The 13,625-nt window shown below is 38.4% G+C and overlaps 1 protein-coding gene across 3 annotated transcripts in view; it reads left to right on the plus strand.

The window, feature by feature from the left end:
• Positions 1-13,625, plus strand: part of LRBA (LPS responsive beige-like anchor protein) — a 767,265-nt gene that overhangs the window by 258,321 nt on the left and 495,319 nt on the right. For all 3 annotated transcript variants that reach the window (XM_023227472.2, XM_023227477.2, XM_023227478.2), the window contains one exon: positions 6,702-6,810. In XM_023227472.2, the coding sequence (XP_023083240.1) occupies positions 6,702-6,810 (109 nt within the window). The remainder of the gene's footprint in view (positions 1-6,701; positions 6,811-13,625) is intronic.

Genomic DNA, 13,625 nt, shown 5'->3' on the forward strand with positions numbered 1-13,625 from the left:
AATAATAATAATAATAATAATAATAATAATAATAATAATAATAATAATTCTATCCCTGCACACTCTGTCTTCCTAACTCCTATTAAAGAAGGAAGTTTAGAAGACCTATACATAACAAACATGTTCCAGATTACATAAAGTGAATCATTCTGTTGATATGTTTTTAAGTAAATGGTGTTATAAAAGCATTAATCAGAATGGGTCATTCGTTTATACATCCAAGACATTTTATTAAAAGATTTAGAATTCTGTAGGCATTATCAGTGTTCCATATGAGTCCTTTTATGTAGAGGTAGCACTGAAGGTAGCCATTCTTAATCTCTTAACTTCTAATACCATAGTTTTATTTTTTTAATTTTTATCTTTATACAAGGCAATTCATGCATTTTATATTTTTTGTGTGTTTTTGCTCAATATTGTTAGTGAAATTCATATTGTTATGCATAATACTAATTCTTTTTGTTCCTACTTAGGATTTTACTTTATGAAAATCCAACATTTTAAAAATTAGCTTTATTTTTAATGGACATTTGGGTAGTTGCTAATGTTTGGTTATTGTAAATAATTGCCATGAACATTTTAATTGATATATTTTGTGATTATAAGAGTCCATGTTACTTCACATCTTTGATATAACTTGGTAATGCCAGCCTTTTAAACATATATAGCCATTCTGGTGGGGTATAGTATATCTTGTAGTTTTTATTTTTATTTCCTTGATTACTAGTATTGCTGAACAACTTTTCATATCTTATTCACCATTTGGAAATTTTCTTTTGCGAAGTGCTTGTGTTCTTTTCCCATTTTAAAAATTGTGATCGTTTTCTTTTATTAGTAAGAGGCTTTTTAATATTTTTAAGATATCAGTTTCTCGTTGGTTGTAATTATTCCAAATATATTCTCCCTCTCTGAAGTTTGGTTTTTAATTCTCTTAGTGGTGGCTTTCATAAACACAAGTCTTTAAATTTTGATGTAGTTCATTTTGTCACTATTTTTCTTATGTTTTGTGTATTTTTGTTTGGTGCAGTAAGTCTTTACATTGACCCAGCCAGGAAGAATATCTCTTATGTAATCTTCTAGAAACTTTTTAAACTTCCTGAAATCTTTAGGTCTTCTCTAGGATTCATTTGGAATTGGTTTGTTTGTATGGTTTGAGGTAGAAGTCAAGGTTAATTTGTCCATATGAGCATCAGTTGATCTAAGACCAGTTTTTGGAAAAGACCATCTTACTTTTAAGTCTTTTAATATCATTGTCATGATTATCATCTCTGTTCCCCTCTTCAAGAATGTCTCACATATTCTTGTTTGTTTACATTTTCTGTGGCTTTTAGAATTAAATTTGAACTCATCAGATTATGCAGAAAGACCTACTAGGATTTTGATTGGACTGTAGCTATAAATAGCTTTGTGGAGAATTGATATCTTTATAATACAGGCCTTTCCCTTTCATGAACATAGTATACTTTTTTCTTTAAGTTATTTTTAACTTCTTTTACCATTCTTTCTGTTTGACATGGAGAATTCTAGCACATTTTTGTTTCCTTTTCCTACATATTTTGATGGTTTTGAATGCTTTTCAAAATAGTATTTAAAAATCGTTTTTACTTTGTTAGTAACCTATAAATAGAATCTAGTTGATTTTTGTGTATTTGCCTTAAACCCAATGCCCTTTCTAAATTCAATTATTAATTTTAATTGTTTACATATTTCTTTTGGATTTTTTCAGTATTTCAAATAACTTTTAACTTTATCTTCTAAAGTGTATTTTTATTTTCCATTTAATTTCTGTTCTTATCCTTATTTTACTTTCAGTGTTCACTGGCTGTTCTTTTTCTGATTTCTTCAGTTCAATACTTGCATAATTTATTTTGACAATTTTTTTCTTTTTGAGTGTTTTTATTCAGTATATCAGTTTCCCTCTAAGCATTGGTTTAAGGTTTCTCTAAATCCACAGATTTTGGCACATTGTTTTTACTACGTTTTGCTGCAAACATTTCCTAATTTCCATTATGATATATTCTTTTATGTGTGAGTTTTTTTCAGAGGTGCATTCTTTAATTTTTACACATGGAATGATATTACTTAGTGACTGCTGTGTTAATAATATTATCACAACTTAGCCTTAAAGAAACATACATTTATTATCTCAATTTTTTTTTGGTCAGGAATCTAGGCATGGCTTAGCTGGGCCTCTCCTTCAGGTTCATTTACAAGGCTGCAGTTAAGGTGTTGGCCAGAGTTACAGTCTTATTCGAGGTTTGACTAGGAAAGGATCGGCTTCCATGATCATGTGACTGTTGGCAGAATTCAGTTCATTTTGAGTCATTAGACTGAGAATCTGAATTCCTTGTGGGCTGTTGTCTGGGGCTCTGCTCAGCTCCTTGCGGTGGAGGCCTCTACACAGGGCAGCTCATAACATGGCAGATTTCTTTAGCTTAGCCATTAAGGGAGAGTGTCAAAAGAGTCTCCTAGCAAGATGCAAATTACCATCTTGTTTAATGTAATTATTGAAGTGTTATTCCTTCATTGTTGCCATATTTTCTTGCTTAGAGGCAAGCCCCATCTCCTTCCTACACTGTAAAGGAGAAGATTACATAATGCTGTGGATAACAGGAGGTTAGGAAAATCGGTGGTCAGCTTAGAGCTTCTTGCAGAGTGATCTGTATCCTGTTATTTCTAGTTTAATTGAAATGTATCAAAGAACATATTCAGTATGATTTCATCATTTGAAATTCACTATAAATTGCTTTATGACCCCACATTTTGCCTATTTTTTGTATATATTCCATGTTTACCTGAAAATAATATTTATTATTCACTGACTGGGTATAATGTTCTCGATATGTCAGTCAGGTCAGGTTAAAAAATATTCTATAACTTTTTATATTCTATATCTGATAGTAGGCCATATTCTTAGGAGCATACAAATTTAGAATCTCAAAATACTAAATTTCTGTATCTGTAGTTCATTTATCCTCTTATTAATTTAACAGGCTTATCTTGTTATTTCTGTTTGCTTCTCATACTAATAGAAGTTTATTACCTTTCTTTTAGCTTTTAAAAATTGTTCGTTTTCTGAAACTATACTTTTCAATCTTTGTTCAACCTTATATTGAAATCGTGTCACTTACAAGCATCATATACTTAAAAAAATTGATTTGACAATAATTTTACTACTAAATGTTTACTTTCTATGTATTTCTGATATGTTTAGGTTAAAATTTATCATCTTATTATTTATGTGTTTATATTTGCTCCATATCTTGTGTTTCTTTTTTTTTTTTTTCCTTCTTTTGAGCTAAGTATTTGTTCCTTAATTTTTTCCCCGTTAACTTGATGGTTATATATTATTTTAAATACCTTTAGTGGTTACCCAGAGATTGTAGTATGAATATTATAATTAACATCTTACATAAACTGATTCTTTTGCCAATCTATGTACGATACAAGAAACTTATAACAGTAATTCATTTGGTTTCTCTTGCCTTGTATGCTGTGGTTATATATTTTAGATTGCAGTATTTTTTAATTCTAGAAGTTACATAATGATTGCAAATATTCAGTATTCTTTTAGATTTACCCACGTTTGTCATTTTCATTGCTCCAATTGTTTTCCTTGACTTGTATCAATCTTACACTATTTTTCATCCTTGTGAAGAATGTTGGTTGGCTGGTGACAAATTCTCCCTATTTTATTTGTCATGGAATGTTCTTATTTTGCTTTTGGTGATGAGGAAACGTTTTCCTCTAACCTCTTAGGTTTGTTGTTTGGGGACCTGTGAATTAAACAGACAAACACAGATTAGCAAGAAAAAAGATCTATTTTTAGTCATAAATAAGTATGTCAGAATTCGGCCGGCTGCTTTGGCTCACGCCTGTAATCCCAGCACTTTGGGAGGCCAAGGCGGGTGGATCACCTGAGGTCAGGAGTTCAAAACCACCCTGGCTAATATGGTGAAACCTCGTCTCTACTAAAAATACAAAAATTAGCCGGGCATGATGACGGGTGCCTGTAATCTCAGCTACTTGGGAGGCTGAGGCGGGAGAATCACTTGAACCCAGGAGGCGGAGGTTGCAGTGAGCCGAGATCGTGCCATTATACTCCAGCCTGGGTGACAGAGCAAAAGTTCATATCAAAAAAAAAAAAAAAAAAAAAAAAGAATTCACAGAAAAATGTGACTCAAGGAGGGGGTTAGAATTTGGGGTTATATTAATACCATTTTAATAGGGTAAAAGTGAGGTCATGAAGGACACATTTGGGGAAGCTAATGATTTTGCAAACAGTAAGTGGGCCCTTAGGAGAATAGTTAAGTGATATTACAGTTTTGTAACAATGTCTATTTAGATAATTTCTTATCCTGGTACTAACTTCTCATCTTTACTGATAATAGTCAATCTTCCTTGGTTGCAAAACTCCCTGGGAAGGGATTGATGAAAGCTAAATTCTTTTGGGAGCTTCTCCGTTTAGGCAGATAAAGGAAGTTCAGAAAAAGACTCTTTTTTATCCGACAGTGGTATATTCTGGACCCTTTAAATCTCATTATTGAAGGATACTTTTTGAGGATAGAATTCTTTTCTTTCTTTCTTTCTTTTTTTTTGTTGAGTTGGAGTCACGCTCTGTCGCCCAGGCTGGAGTGTGATGATGCGATCTCGGCTCACTGCAAGCTTCGCCACCCAAGTTCAAGCCATTCTTCCACCTCAGCCTCCCTAGTATCTGGGATTAGAGGCACCTGTCATCATGCCTGGCTAATTTTTGTATTTTTAGTAGAGACAGAGTTTCACTATGTTAGCCAGGCTGATCTTGAAGAGGATAGAATTCTTAGGTGGTTGGTTGGTTTGTTTTGAGATAGGATCTCTCTCTGTGTTGCTCAGGCTGGAGTGCTGTAGTGGGATCATAGCTCGCTATAACTTGAAACTCATTGACTCAAGTGATCCTTCTGCCTCAGGCTCCTGAGTACCTGGGACCATAGGCATGTACCACCATGCTGAGCTAATTAAAAAAAACTTTTTTGGTAGAGATGGAATGTCACTACATTGCCAAGGCTGGTCTTGAACTACTGGTGTCATGTGATCCCCTTGCCTGGGCCTCCCAAAGTGCTGGGATTACAGGTGTGAGCCACTGGGCTGGCCTTTTAGGTAGTATTTTTGTTTAGTATTTTAAATAGATCATTGCATTCTTATCTGGCTTCCATTAGGCTTATTGTTGCTCTTTTGAAGCCCTCTCCCCCTGTCTGCTATTAAGAATTTTTTTCTTTAATAGTTTTACTATTACTGCCTAAGCGGGGTATCCTTAAAAACCCTGCTTGGGTTTTGTAGCACTCCATCAACATATAGCTCAGTGTTTTTTCCCAATTTTGAAAAATCTTGGCTATTATCTCTTCAAATATTGCTTTTTTTCTAATTATGCGTCTACTCTTTCTTATACTATAGATACACTTATATTAGATCCTTTTACCATGTCCTGTATGTCTGTTATTTATTTTGTTCAATTTTCATTAAGTTTTATTACTATGTTTCAGTCTAGTTGTCATTGACCTATCTTTCAGTTAATTTTTCCTTTTTTGGCTGAGCTTAATAACCTAGTAAATCTATTTTTATATTTATTTATTTTTTCAGTACTTTTACAGTTTTCATTCTTTACTGGAATTCTCTATTACACAATGAGTTCTAAACATATTAACTACATTCATTTCAATGTCCAGATGTGAGCCAGTTTCTATTTAGTTTTCATTTGTATGATATTGTCTCTTGTGCCTGTTAATTGGTGACTGAATGCTGAAAATTGTATTTTAAAATTGCAAGGGTAAATTTAAGCCTCTATGATATTATCTTCCTTTAGAAAGGACTTCCTTTTGGTTTCTGATTAGCAGTTAGACTAATAGCTGATTGTATTAATTTAGGGTCTGAGCTGACTCAAGGGCTGGGGTTTTTTTTTTTTTTTTTAAAGTTCTTGTGAGAGTTTGGCCTGTTATGGCTTCTCCTAGTATGTAGCCCTTCTGAGGTCCTCTGAAAACCTGGGGTTTTACCATGGCCCTCCTGCATTGGTATTTCTGATTTTTTCTCCCCACCCTGAAAGCTTTGCTTAGCTTTTTGGCTGCCAGTTAACCTAAATACCAATCACCAGATGTACTCTGAAGGTCTGTTTCAGTGTTTTGAGGCCTGATCTATTTCTTGCTTTCTGGGATATGCCTGATACCTGTTGTAACTCTTGGGTGTATACCAGGACTCCTCCACGTTGACAGACTGCGAACCTCAGTTTTTTTCTATTTATCTTTGTGAGACTAGTGACAGGTCTGTGTAGCTCCTCTGTTCTCACTTGGGAATAGCAAATGCTTTAATGTAAAAAGTCAAACTGATTATCTTTTGTGTGCTTTCTTCTCTGTGATCTTCCCTGGTTAATTTTGGCTACCTTGGTAACTTTCCAATGCATTTTAAAAGATTAAAACACAACTTTAATCTAATATTTTTAGTTGCTGTTGTTACATGGCTAGTCTGATAGAAGCCAATCTGCTATTGCCAGAAGGGTAGCCTTTTGCTGTTGTTACATTCCTCAATTATTTAGTGTGAAATAATGGTACCTCATTGTGTATGATGTCAAAAGAAGAAAGTAAGGATTCCTTCCTCTCCACAGTAAGCAGTGAATAATCATTTATGTTGTGCGTGAATACATATATTTATTTGATAACATTCATTTTTTACAGATTGCTTAGCCAGACAATGAAAGATCATCTAGTAAGAGTAGCAAATGAAGCTGAATTTATCCTGAGCAGGCAGAGAGCAGAAGATATTCACAGACATGCGGAATTTGAGGTAGGTTACACATGTGGTTGGTGTGTGGAAATTACCGTTTTTTAATGATAATCATGGCAAATTGTCCTGGTAAAATGGCAGGTCCAAAGAAACATAGTATATGTCATCAAAAAATTAAAATCTAGGTTTATGGGAGAGTCATGGGGGTTCTGGGAGATAGTACATGTCTCTTTAGCCTCTGGTCTCAATTGCAGTTGAACTACCAGAGAAGCTTGATCAGAGAAGCTTCTTGTTTGGCTGATATAATGTTAATAATGAGAGGTGAGTCTTGACTCTGATGGTTTTCCTATAAAGAAAACTGGTGAAGGAGTTCTCCCTTTCTGGGCAACACAGAGCTAGTTAGCCAGAAATGAAAATCTCTATGGCAAAGGTAAGATCATCCAGGTTTCTTGAGAGGAGCTGAACACACAGGTGTGAAATTTCTCTGTCTTTAGGGTTTGGAGCATAATATTATTTGTAGCTGAGGAAATCAGGGAGCATACACCTGTCTCCTTGGATTATCATAGGAGAGGACTAAGTGATAAACCCATCCCGGGACCATTGCTTATCTCAGTGGTTGTGCCTGAACATGTATAAGAAATATAAATTTCTACAGGAAATTAATGGTTTTGTAGCTATAAAAATGACCCATATTCACCTAAGGTAAACTAGAAAATTTGACAAGTAGTACATTTGCTATAGAATTGGAAAAATATTTAAAAGCACTGTATGGCTTCTAACATATCAAGAACAGATAAACTCATATGTTGCTGACATTTTTCTGGTACATTAGAAAAGATGAAAAATCTTCCAAGTGAATTTTACACAACCAGCAAATCTGAAAATTATTCTAGAAAAATAAAACTCTAGAAGACCTATTTCACTTAAGAATATAAGTACAGTATTTAAACTATAACTTTAAATAACATAATTCATCAATATAAAGAATGAATTATATAGTATGATGCCTGAAAACTTTTACTGGAATTATAAAATGTTTATTTTGGATATCTACTGCAAAATAAATTACATCAACAAATTAAAAATAGAAGACACATGAAGATATCAGTAAAGGTAGAAAAAAAGCATATGATGATTTTTAGCTGCCAGCCCTATTAAAACTCAGAGAAAAAGATTTATATAAGAAAACAATACAAATATGGTAAAGACTATTAAATATTTTAAATGATTAAAGTCATCTCTTTTAAAATCAGGAAATATGAGTGATACCTACTATCAGTGTTGTTAACATATTTTTTGATGTTCTTGCAAGTGTAAGATATAGCTAATATAAATGCTATTAAAGAAAAAAATAAGATTAGTTTCAAATTTCTAATGCTGTGGTCTAGGAAAATCTAATTCCTGTGTCCTGAGGTGTATCTGGATCTTGAACATTTTTCTACCAGAGTTAATAAAAGAATTTGGTGAGATTATTAGATACGAGAGAGTTATGCAAAAAAATTAATAGCTTTTCTTTGAAAGTCAGTAACCAGCTAAGAATGGACATCAGAAATACAGTGTGTTCATAGATATGACAAAAACAATGCTTTGGGCCAAATTCTGCAAGAAAAGTACACATGCTCTTTGGAATGAAGCTACAAAATTTTATCAAAGCAAATAAGATAAAATATAAACTATCACTCATGTCTGTGTGAAGAGACCACCAAACAGGCTTTGTGTGAGCAACAAGGCTGTTTATTTCAGCTGGGTGCAGACGGACTGAGTCCGAAAAGAGAGACAGGGAAGGGAGATAGGGGTGGGGCCGTTTTATAAGATTTGGGTAGGTAAAGGAAAATTACAGTCAAAGGGGAGTTGTTCCCTGGCGGGCAGGAGTAGGGGTTGCGAGGTGCTCAGTTGGGGAGCTTTTTTGAGCCAGGATGAGCCAGGAAAAGGAATTTCACAAGTAATATCATCACTTAAGGCGAGGACCGGCCATTTTCACTTCTCTTATGGTGGAATGTCATCAGTTAAGGCAGGAACAGGCCATTTTCACTTCTTTTGTGATTCTTCAGTTACTTCAGGCCATCTGGGCACATATGTGCAGGTCACAGGGGATGCGATGGCTCAGCTTGGGCTCAGAGGCCTGACATTCCTGGCTTCTTATATTAATAAGAAAAATAACATAAAATAGTATTGAAGTGTTGGGGCAGCAAAGAAAATTTTTTTTTGGGGGGTGGCATGGAGAGATAGTTGGCGATGTTTCTCAGGGCTTCTTCGAGTGGGATTAGGAGTGGCATGGGAACCTAGAGTGGGAGAGATTAAGCTGAAGAAAGATTTTTGTGGTAAGGGGTGATATTGTGGGGTTGTTAGAAGAAACATTTGTCACATAGAATGATTGGTGATGGCATGGATACAGTTTTGGATGAATTGAGAAACTAAACGGAAGATACAAGGTCTGAATAAAAGAAGTAGAAAAATAGGTATTAAAGGACTAAGAATTGGGAGGACCCAGGACATCCAATTAGAGAGTCCCCAGGGGGGTTCAGTATAATTACTAGTTTGGTTGGTAGGTTTTTGGGCTCTATCCTTGAGTTTTTTTATGTTGTCATACACCAGGCCAGATTGATTTAGGTAAAAACAACACTCTTCATTTAAGAATATACAGAGTCCTCCTTTTTCAGCAGTGAGTAAGTCAAGGCCTTGGTGGATTTGGAGGACAACTGCAGCTAAAGAGTCAACATGGGCCTGGAGGACTGATAAAGTTTGTGATACGTCTGTAATGCTAGCAGAGAAGTCATTAGAAAGGCTACGGAAGGTTGTGACAGAGGTTGAAATGCCTGCTCTTCCAGCACCGAGAGCAATAGTGGAGGCAGAAAGTCCTAAACCGACAAGCAAGGGAATTAGTGGAATAACTCTTTTTTGTCATGTCAATGTCATGAGGGGAACAGGGAGCTCTTCAGTCCCATTCGCAAATTGAATTTTGGGAGTAAGGAAACCTAGTGTGCATGTGCCTGTCCAATTAGCAGGTAGACACATGTAGGTAGAGGATCCACAGAGGAAGAAGAGACCTTGTGCGAGGCAAAACTGGAGATGCAAAGTAAAAAGATGAAAGGGAGTGCTGAAAGGGGGAGTCTTGTACCCAGACTCCTAGGGATCCAGCTAGGGCGGCAACTGTCAGAGGTTGTAATGGGGACTGATGAAGTAACTGTAGAGGGGGAGGTTCGATTTTCATGGTGTATGAGAAAATGTTGAGTATCTATGAGCAACCTTTCATTGTTATTTTTGGGACTGAGTATAAGTAAACAAGAAGAGGACCTTGGAAAAGAGTCTGAAGAGCAAGGGGAAGGTAGCCAAGGATGGAGTGAAATACAGGGTAAGTGTCTTCCTAAGCAATAATTACTGCTAATGTTTTTAAGTTTGCCAGTATTGATAGAGGGCTTGTCTGTAATATGGAGCTGGAAGGCTCTAATTGTTTCAGTGATGTATGTAGTTGGGCTTTGGATATGAAGAGTAAAGGAACATCGAGAAGGTGAAAGGTTACCTAGGGGAATTCCAGTGGGTTTTTGCCGAGAGATAAAGGAGCGGCCACAGGAATAGTAGTTTGTGTTGTGAGAGGTCCAAATATGGGGGGAGTAGAGTTGATATAGGAGAAAGAGGTTGAGGGATAGTGAGAGAGGTTGGAGAAGAGAGTAAAAAGAGAGGCCACTTACCCAATTTAAAATTGGTGAGAGATTCCTTGGGCTGGTTGGTCTGAGGGATTGTGGATTAAGGTGGGGATATGAGAGGAAGACGCAAAGGAGGCTTTGGGTTGGAAAGAAGGGTGGCAATGAGATATGGCTGTACTCCAGGAATAGTCAGGGAAGCAGATAATTTGGTTGAAATATCTTGGCCTAATAAGGGAACTGGGCAGGTGGGGATAACTAAAAAAGAGTGCTTAAAAGAATGTTGTCCAAGTTGGCACCAGAGTGGGGAGTTTTAAGGGGTTTTGAAGCTTGGCTGTCAATACCCACAACAGTTATTGGGGCAAGGGAAACAGACCCTTGAAAAGAAGGTAATATGGGGTGTTTAGGCCCCGTATCGATTAAACAGGAGATGGATTTACTCTCCACTGTGAGAGTTACCCAAAGCTTGGTGTCTGTGATGGTCCAGGGGGCTTCCGAGGCGATCAGGCAGTGTCAATCTTCAGTCACTGTGCCTAGCAGATCTGGGAAGGAGTCAGTTAGAGAGCCTTGGGCTAGAGCTTTAGGGGCTCTAGGAGTGACTGCCAGGTGAGCTGGGCAGTCTGATTTCCAGTGGCTCCCTGCACATATGGGACGGCTGGGGAGGAGTCCTGGACTGTGGGCATTGCTTGGCCCAGTGGCCAGATTTCTGGCACTTGAAGCAAGATCCTGATGGAGGAAGTCTTGTAGGAATGCTTGACTGCTGTGGCTTAGACGTGTGCGGCTTAGGCATTTTGAAGTTCTTGTATACTGGAAGTGTGACTGGGTTTTGTCTCACAGCAGAGGCAAGTAATTATAACTCAGAAATGCGTTGCCGTCTGGTACACCTTGAAGGCGAGGTTGATTAATTCCTGTTGTGGTGTTTGAGGGCCAGATTCTAATTTTTGAAGTTTTTTCCTAATGTCAGGAGTGGATTGGGTGATAAAATGCGTATTAAGAATAAGGCGACCTTCTGGGTCTAGGGCGGTAAAGTGTTTAAGGGTTGCTGCTAAGCAGGCCATGAACTGGGCTGGGTTTTCGTCTTTACCTTGCGTAGTTCCTTTAAGCTTGTCATAATTAACAGCTTTGTAAGCTGCCTTTTTAAGCCCTTCAACTAGGCAAGGAATCATGTAATCTCACCTAGCTATACCTGGGGAATCTTCCTGACAGTTCCATTGAGGATCCTTTCGGGGAACTGCTTTAATGCCTTCCTGGAGGTCTGGCTCGTGAAGCTGGCAGTTATCAGCCTGACATTGGGCTACAGAAAAATCTCTTTCCAGTTCATCTCAGGAGAGGGTAGAAGTCAGGATGACATTTAAGTCACTCCAGGTTAAATTGTAGGACAGAGTTAGATATTGGAATTCTTGTATATATTTAGTGGGGTCTAATGAGAAAGAGACTAAACGCTGACTGATCTGAGAGAGGTCTGATAGAGAAAAAGGTACATGTACCCTGACTATGCCTTCAACTCCAGCCACTTCTCTAAGAGGAAATTGTTGGGCAGTGTTGTGCCCTGAGTTCCGAGACCCCCCTCAAAGACGACCACCAGAAACCGAAGTCAAAGCCAAGCGGCCGGGATCACTTTATTGCAGGTTCGAACCCGGACCTCTCTCCGTACAGGCGTAGTCAGGAGGGCAAGAGAGAGGTCCCGAGCACAGCTCAAGTCTACTTTTTATAGTAAGGCACAAACAGGTTACAAAAGATTAGGGCATTTTTGCAGTTACAAGATTGGGATTGGTTGACATTTTGAAGTTTGAACATTCGGCAGTTTCTGATTGGCTCCCGCCCTTTTTTAAACCACAAACGTCTAGGGGTTTTTGTTTTTTAGACAAACTGCTTGCTTAACCATGGGTGGGAGGGGGGTGGTTTCTACTGAGCAAGCAGTGGGTACGTGACTGGGGGCTGCAAGCACCGGTAATCAGAACAGAACAGAACAGGACAGGGACTTTCACAACGCTTGTCCATACAACGTCTGGAATCTATAGATAACATAACCAGTTAGGTCAGGGGTCGATCTTTAACCAGGCTCCGGGCGTTGCCCGGGCTGTCTGCCTGTGGATTTCATTTCTGCCTTTTAGTCTTTTCAGCAGGTGGGGAAGAGCTAGTCGTGGAACTAAGTTGTAAGCCAGATTGGGTGTGAGGAAGGGAGGTGATAGAAGGATTATAGGGTGGAGGAGTGGAGGCTGAGGAAGAATTGAGACTTAGCTCGGCCTGGGGAGGAGGGGAGAGGTCAGATGGGTCTGTAGGAAGGGAAGACTGGAAAGACTCAGCGACACTTGGGGTTGGGACTGAGGGGACAGGCGGGAGGGAAAGAAAGAAAATTTGGGAGGAATCACATTGGGAACAGAGATTTGGGAGGGAACGAAGTGTGAAAAATGCCTGGATATAAGGCATCTCAGACCATTTGCCCATTTTTTGACAAAAATTATTTAGGTCTTGTAGTATGGAAAAATTGGAAGTGCAGTTCTCTGGCTATTTGGAAGCACTGTCGAGTTTGTATTGGGGTCAAGCGGTGTTGCAGAAGAAAATAAGACGCTTAGATTTTAGGTCAGGTGAGAGTTGAAGAGGTTTTAAGTTCTTGAGAACACAGGCTAAGGAAGAAGAAGGAATGGAGGGGTAGAAGATTGCCCATAGTGAAGGAGGCAAGTTTAAAGAGAAGGGTAGAGACACGGAGAGAAGGGGTGGGAGGTGCTTGCCCCCCAGGAAAGTGGAGAAGGGGTAGAGACACGGAGAGAGGAGACTGGGGGCTTCTTGCTCCCCAGAAAAGCAGAGAAGGGGTAGAGACACCGAGAGAAAGGGTTGGGGGGTTCTTGCCCTCCAGAAAAGTGGAGAAGGGGTAGAGACACGGAGAGAAGGGGTTGGGGGGTTCTTGCCCCCCAGAAAAGCGGAGAAGAGGTAGAGACTGGGAGAGAAGGAGATGGGGGGTTCTTGCCCCCTAGAAAAGCGGTACTTGCCACTAAGGGTGAAGGACCAAGGCAGGCGTCCCTGCATGATTAAACACCAAGGGAAGACTGTCTTCCCGAGTCCGTGACTGGTGCCAGAGTTTTGGGTCCACAGATAAAATGTGTCTCCTTTGTCTCTACCAGAAAAGGAAGGAACTGAAATTAAGAGAAGGGAGAGATTGAAGTGTGGCGCCAAGATTGAAAGGAGAAAGAGGCTGAGGGATAGTGAGAGAGGTTGGAGAAGAGAGTAAAAAGA

The sequence above is a fragment of the Piliocolobus tephrosceles genome, chromosome 3 (genome assembly GCF_002776525.5).
Source record: "Piliocolobus tephrosceles isolate RC106 chromosome 3, ASM277652v3, whole genome shotgun sequence".
Taxonomy (NCBI): domain Eukaryota; kingdom Metazoa; phylum Chordata; class Mammalia; order Primates; family Cercopithecidae; genus Piliocolobus; species Piliocolobus tephrosceles.